The sequence below is a fragment of the Gymnodraco acuticeps genome, unplaced genomic scaffold (assembly GCF_902827175.1).
Source record: "Gymnodraco acuticeps unplaced genomic scaffold, fGymAcu1.1, whole genome shotgun sequence".
NCBI lineage: Eukaryota > Metazoa > Chordata > Actinopteri > Perciformes > Bathydraconidae > Gymnodraco > Gymnodraco acuticeps.
In genome coordinates, this window is record NW_022990743.1 from 1,144,287 (window position 1) to 1,151,983 (window position 7,697).

General features: G+C 39.2%; 1 protein-coding gene across 1 annotated transcript; it reads right to left on the minus strand.

The window, feature by feature from the left end:
* Positions 1 to 6,143, minus strand: LOC117556623. The gene is made up of 8 exons (XM_034232054.1): positions 6,087 to 6,143; positions 5,561 to 5,706; positions 5,099 to 5,204; positions 3,902 to 3,966; positions 3,447 to 3,506; positions 3,122 to 3,305; positions 1,987 to 2,147; positions 1 to 153 (listed from the first exon to the last, which is right to left on the minus strand). Exons 2-8 carry the CDS (start codon positions 5,681 to 5,683, stop codon positions 1 to 3), a joined length of 852 nt encoding a protein of 283 aa, XP_034087945.1. The 5' UTR covers positions 5,684 to 5,706; positions 6,087 to 6,143.
* Positions 6,144 to 7,697: the final 1,554 nt, after the last annotated feature.

Consider the following 7,697-nt stretch of genomic DNA (forward strand, 5'->3'; position numbering starts at 1 on the left):
TCAGGCAGATTTGATTAGTACCACTTGGAGAACAAGTGTGCCAAATTTGATGCTTGTATCATCATTTGCACGATTCTTCTGAAACATTGCTGTTATCTGCCCCACTATTAGTGAAGCATAAAACTCCTCCAGTTTGAGATAGTTGAACTTCTCCTTTAAGACGGAGTCACATTGAAGATCAATCAGTTCCAATTGCAACTCCTGCGGCGCTGTTTCACAGTCTTGTGACAGCGGACATGAAACCAGCTGAAGTGACTTTTCGATTTTTTTTTAGCTCTGGAAAATCGTCAGCTTTCCCGATTAACTCCAAAAATGAGCTAAGCTCCCCTTTAAACTCCCACACTCGTCGACATACTTTCCCCAAACTTAACCAGCGGACATGAGAATGATAAAGCAAGTCCTGGTGATCAGCATCCGTTTCCTCAAGGAACTTAATAAATTGACGATGCTGAAGTTCCCTCGCTCGTATACAGTTAACGAGTTTTATGACTGGCTCCACAACATGATCAAGTTGCAATACAGATTTACACAGGGCTTCCTGATGGATTATGCAGTGCAGGAAAATGACATCCAGCTCAGGATTTTCCTCTTTCACTTTATCCTGGATTATTTTCAGCAGCCCGACTTTTTTTCCTGTTAAGTTTGGCGATCCATCTGTGGTGACATTGGCAAGTTTACTCCAAGATAGCTTCAGCCTCTCGATGACATACAGTTCTTAAGACCCAAACTGCGTTTTACGTCGCTGATTTTCTCCGCAACACCGCTCACAACATCAATAGAGGACTGCGTCGGGTAGTTTTTAATCATACAAAGCCAGATTAAATTAAATAACTACTTCTCCAGCTTTATACCTTTCTCCAGAGTGCCATGGTGCATTGTTTATTAATGTGTTTCAGTGGCATTACCGCCCGCTGGAGCGCGGCTCGTCCACCGGAGATTATTCTCCCGTTAACTCACAGCAGCGGCCGCTGGAAAGTATTCACTGTCCGACTGTCACACAAGCAGCTGAGAAATATTCCCCATCCCCATCAGTGAATGTGTGTCAGTCTGAATTGATGCTGTTTGGCATCACAACGCTGTTTCTCTGGCATTCTACAGGTGATGTTAGCATAGCAACCGAAGCTAATCAGACTATATTGACTACTTCATATTGTGGCATAAATCGGCACATTTTACCGGCGTAGTTTTCGTTATGATTTTACTTGTGATGGCCACATGTAGCCCATGTATTGATTCCATCCGATAGCTGCAATAATACAAAACAGGAAAACATCTGCCTCTTCACAATTGTCAATAACGGTGAACGGATGGTCATTAAAGTAAGGTAAAATAAACAGAATCACCCCATAAGAAATGTTACCATAGTACCATGGTATATTTACCATGGTACATGTACCATGGTATTTTTGACAGATTGTACCATGGTACATACCATGGTACATTACTATGTGCTATGGAACAAATACCATGGTACATATTACTATAATGTGCTATGGAACAAATACCATGGTACATACCATGGTACGTACCATGGTACATTACTATATGTGCTATGGAACAAATACCATGGTACATTACTATATGTGCTTTGGAACAAATACCATGGTACGTACCTTGGTACATTACTATATGTGCTATGGAACAAATACCATGGTACTATAAAATATACCATGGTACTATCTGTCAAAAAATAATGTGGTACATGTACCGTGGTAAATATACCATGGTACTATGGTACGAGTACTATGGTAACATAGCTGTTGGTGGGCTTGATATCCCACTACCCCTGGCACCATAACAATTACCATGGTAAATACATATGTTCTTGTATTTGTGTCACACCTGTACCAAACTGTAGATACTGTAGAATGTACAATGGTAGGCTATATCAAATAAAAATAATGGACTGAGGCAAATATAAATAATACATGGATTCAACATGTATTAACACGTATTAACATTTTTAATTTAAACTACAGAACATACAATATTGAATGCAAACAAACATAATGGCCTAACGTGGCAGAACAAATTGATTTTTTTAAATGTTTTCCTTTTGAGGATCTTCGCCGAATTGGAGAGTTTCTGGCGTATATAGCCCTTGATCTCCGCCTCTGTCTTCTCTTTGAAGACAGATTTAACTTCACCTAAAGAGAGAAAGAAATAAAGAAAAGGGGAATTAACAGATGAAGAGACAAATTACAAAAACAGACAGACAGTCAGGTAGACAGCAGGGATGCAAACTCATCAGGTATGAAAAAGGTGACAAGGATCCGAGCCCCCCGACCACCACACCCCACGGAAAATAGGCTTTAAAATGAGGAATAACAGGATGTTAGAAGTACGCCAGAAACGCCAAAGAGTCACATCTAATAGAAATATATAAAAGCATTTATTTTAATTGTGTCAGTTTATAATGTTGGCAGCACTGTTGAGCATTTTGAAAATGTATTTTCATGCCTCTGTTGAAGGCTTAGTCTTTCTATCTGTATAGCCACTGGTGTTAAGTAACTACGTTCATAAACTCAAGTACTATACTTGGGTACAATTTTGAGATACTTGTACTTTACTCAAGTATTTCAATGTTTTGCTACTTTGTACTTCTACTCCACTACAGTTCAGAGGTAAATGGTGTACTTTTACTCCACTACATGTATTTAATTCCTTTAGTTACTTTACAGATGTGGATGAATGATGTGAAATATAATCAATTGTTAAATAAGACTTTAGTTCCACCTGGAGTAAATCCACAAGCTACCCTGCAGTATTTTATTTATCGTACGATAAGTCAATTAATTGCTTATCGCGACAGGCACACAATAAAACAGTGGAAACAAGCATGTGTTTGACTTTCATTAGTGAATGAAAAGTTGTGCCCTTTATAGTTTATGTCCAAGATTGTGTATTTGTATATATTGTATATATATCCTATATATATATGCTAAGGTCCCGCTGCTGACACGATAGCAGTCATTTAGTGCGCATATGTGTAATTAAACCCATGATATCAAAATCTCACTCCAGCCAGGTACCCAAAGTTGGCAACCCTGTAATATATAAAAAAATAACACCATGTGCGTCATGATGGCAAAAACAGCTCGCGGCCACACTAATTACTTACAAACAATCTTCGTGAGTTCAGCAGAAGGAAGGGATGGTCGTGTCTCCCCCCTGCTTGATGCCCCAAGCCCAGTCACGCTGTGAGCAGCCATAAACGCTGTTGTGTACAGACCATGCATTAGGTCGTTGGTGTACTTAGCTGCTGTGGACTTATTGCACCGATCTTTTATGGCTTGTTTAATATCCTAAGAACATAAAATAAGTAACACACTGTGTCATATTATCAGGACATGATTTGAAATGGCACTATTGTGTTTCTAAGACAACAATTAAAATCATCCAAATCAATACTTGATAGTATACCTATTAGACAATATGAAACTTACAAGACAGACAGCATCGGTGGAAATCCCACCATCCTCCAAAGGCAGATGTGTTGTGGAAGACTGCTTATTTAAAAAAAAAAAACACACAATAATCTTTGTTACTAATAAGAAACTACAGAGAAGATACATAGACATACAGACAGACAGGTACACACATAAACAGAAAATCAGGCAAAGAATGAGAAGCCGGAGCAACATGGCCTTAACGTGGACTAAAATGGTTAACAAGAAACAATGCAATGGCAAAAATAAATATAAATATGGGGAAATATAATTAAATGTTGTGAGTTCTAATTTGGATGTTTAAACAATTATGTTTAGGTAATGATTGCACTTCCATCAATTAGTGATCAGTTAAATCAATAATCATCTACTTGATTTATAACCAAGAACAATACTAATAACAATATATAATAGCTGTAATTCATGTGATTACACAACAACCTATCATGTACCTGCAAACTTGGTCCAGCAGTTGAGGTGTGAGCCGTAGATCTTCCTTCCTCTTCTGGTTTTCTCTCTTTAATTGAGTGTGTTCATGAAATAAACAAAGTTTAAAAAATGACAACACAAAGCTGATTTAAAGACATAGCAGATGTAAACAAGTAACAAAACATACAACGGTCTGAGTGTTGCTCAGCGAGCTGCTGCATTGAGGAAATCATCCTAGGGAGACCTACAAATACAGTGATTATTAGCAATATCTCATTGAATAAAGATAACAAGTCTACAGCCAAATTACAGGGGGTAGAATTTACCATCTCAGTTTGGTGTATTGGCATGCTAACATTAGCTAACTAGCCCTAAACAAAGTATATGTATGTAGGGCTGATGGGAATGTCACAAGTTTTTAGGTTATTTTTACATAAGGTGCCAGATGGTGCGTAATGAAACTACCAACATTTTCAGGTTTTGATTTACTTTGAGGGATATATGGATATCTGTAAAAAAAAAAATGCATTATAGCAATTGTAGAGACATTTAACTTAAAACAGAAAAAAAAGCTGGGATTTAACAATTGGAAATTGGATTCGTCCGGGGACCTAAAGGTTCATGGCAATCTATCCAATAGTTGTTAATATGTTGAAATAGCCTCCCAACTGAGATACGGGATTGTCCCACTCTCAATAGTTATAAAGGTTAACTCAAAGAATGATTGAGAAACAAACAGACGTGCGATCACCGCTAACTGCACTTTAACACAGGGGTATCTCCTCTTGCACTTTGTGCATCTCTTGTATCATCTCTTGCACTTAATATGTTGTTGCTGCTATAGTGTACTGCCATGTGGTAAATACTTGTGTGTGCTGCTCTTGCTCTTTCTGCATATCATGTATTTATTTTTTGCTATGTTTACAAATGTCATGTTCTTATATGTTGTATGTCAGGGACTATGGATGGAAATTAGCTCAAAGCTAAAATCCGGCATATTTACACTTGAAGCATTATTTGTCTTAAGGATTAATTAATGTGCATTGTCCCTATTCAAATAAACGATTAAATGAAAAAATAAAAATGTTGATACATTTGAGTCCAGACTGAAGTGGTGGACTAGCTAGCTAACTGACTGGGAGACAAACATTCTGTAAATTGCAAAACAGCTTCATGCTGCTACTGTGGCTAAAAAATATATTACTGTTAAATCAACATACCTTCAATGATGCTCAAAGCATTCCTGAGGGAATAATTCTCCCTCTCCAGTGCAGCAATCCTTTCCTCCAACGTCATCTGGTAACTATATTTGTTCACCTCTTGGGCCTATCAAAAAGCACACCATTAAAAAAAGAAGGTTAGGTTTAAAAGCCAGTGGTGGAAAGTTAGTTCTAAATACATTTACTTTTTTTATATACGTGTTTTGAGGATTTAGCAGCCAGGTATGTATTGCACAGTTTAGGTACATTTAGGTCACTGCACTTTGGACTTAGTATAAAACAGATACATTCCTTCTGAAGATCCTTATATTTTTGGATAATATCTGTGGATGTGGATGACGATGACTCCGGCCTTAGTTTTTTGCTTGGTCTCTCCTGAGAACAGACAACAACATACATACATATTTGTTTTTGTGTGTGTATCTTCATAAAGTGGTGGTGTTTCGATTTTGAATAACTCACCTCTGACTGTTCCACGTCGTCGTCGTCCTCCAGAAAAGGCCTCCTTTTCTTTGCCCTCTTGCCTTTTCCCATCGGCCCGGATTGTTCCAAAGGTTCTTTACCTTCAACCAGCCGGTTCCTCATCTTGAGGAGTGCACCTTTGTCATCTATTGAAAGCAACAAATATATTCAGCCTATTACTTTGTACAATCCATATATATATATATTAGGGCCGGGACTTTAACGCGTTAATTAAGATTAATTAATTACACAAAAATTAATGCGTTAAAAAAATTAACGCATTTTAATCGCACTTATTTTTGCACCGCGGAACGTTTCTCACTGGATGAGTTTCAGGCGTAACCATTATACTGGAGCACCAACTAACGTTCATGACTTCAGACAACAACAAACCACAGTGAACAACAGTGGGAAATGTTGTTTTAAAAAACGGACGGATGGAAGCGTCGATAAGAGCACGGTTTTGTGCAAATTATGCAAAAAGGAATTCGCATATCACCGCAGCACATCAAGCCTCAAGTATCACCTCAATGCAAAACATATAGCAGCTAGCGTGGAAGCTAGCGTGGACGTTAGCCTCTTTTATCGTGTTCACACCAAAAAGAGCCGGTACTAAAATTAGTTCATGAGAACCTTTTTACCCCTACGGCTCTCTTGTGAGAAAAGAGCTATATTTCTGATTGGCTGGGCGGATTGCAAACCACGCCCCGTAAAACTCCCAAAAAGTTTTGTGAAGCCGCCATTTTATTATCCTCGCATTAGCATTATTAGCATTAGCATTAGCCCAGCGCAGAAACGCAGAGAGACTAACTTATGGCAACACAAAATAAAACATGGGAGCGGTGGAGATGAGGAGGTGTCGGCGTTCTGGCGATTTACTCGGAAGGCTGCTGGGACTCCCAGCAGCTTCTACTGAAGCCAGTCCCCAACTTGGGGACTTCCGGCCGGGGACTTTGGGCGGCAGTATACGACGTGAAGTGGTTTGCTGCCTGCCAGTAAACCCAATGCAGAAGAAGAAGAAGTGACGTCAGCGGCTTCATTTGCCAATATTATTTCAATATTTCAATATTATTGTATTCTCTTTTTTCGGAGTTGCACTTTGCAGGCGGTCCCTGAGCACACGTTTCTTCTCCGGCTGCAGATAGAGACCAATGTAATGTCTCCAGTTTGGAGGACAGCACGTATTGGCTTTTTTTGATCAAAATGTGATTGTAGTTCGTTGTCAACCTTACCACGGTACTTAGGAGACGTCATTTGTGTCTGAACAACGTTTTGTTCATGAGTTATTGATCGTGAAATCTGAATCTGCCAATATCGTTCCAACTTTACTCGACTTGTTGTCACTCAGTCATCAGTTTCTATAGACTATCTGGATTTAGTTATTGCGTAATAATTATTGTGTTCCCACGAATTACTAATGCGTGGGAACGTAATAACTAATTTGTGGCCACGCATTATTAACTCGTGGCCACGCATTATTAATACGTGGCCACGTATTATTAATTCGTGGCCACGCATTATTAACTCGTGGCCACGCATTATTAATACGTGGCCACGTATTATTAATACGTGGCCACGTATTCATATTTTTCTCACCAATGTCACCAGGGGGGCTCCGTACTTAGCACTGAGAGCTCACAGCTCTTCATATCTGTTCAGAAACTAGACAAAAGTTAAACAAGTACAAACCACAGTCATGGCGGATACAGTCGCTGGTTTATTTATGTCTGTATAGGCCGTTGTTGTGAGTGTGGACGGTCGGAGCATATATAACGTTAGCCAAGCTCCATTTAGAAAACACGCATTTTAAAAGGTTTTTCGCCTGCCGTCTGTCTGCAGACTTGTCAAAGCATTAATTCATGGTTTTTACTAACCGGTATCAGTATGTTGTTACTTCGGCATCATTTTGAAACGTGTATTACAATTAAATCATGGTCAAATATGTTGTTGTAGTTGTAGCCCCCTTGCCAGCGATTCTCTCTCTAGTTTAGCATACTCAGCCCGACTCAGCCTGGTTGTTCCTGGCCCTAGAACCACGATTTTATGGGGCCAGAAAAACTGTGAATTAGGATCCGCTAGCCGGTACTAGGCCAAGTGGAAACGCAACCAAAAACGGGCCCCGCACGGCTCGGCACGC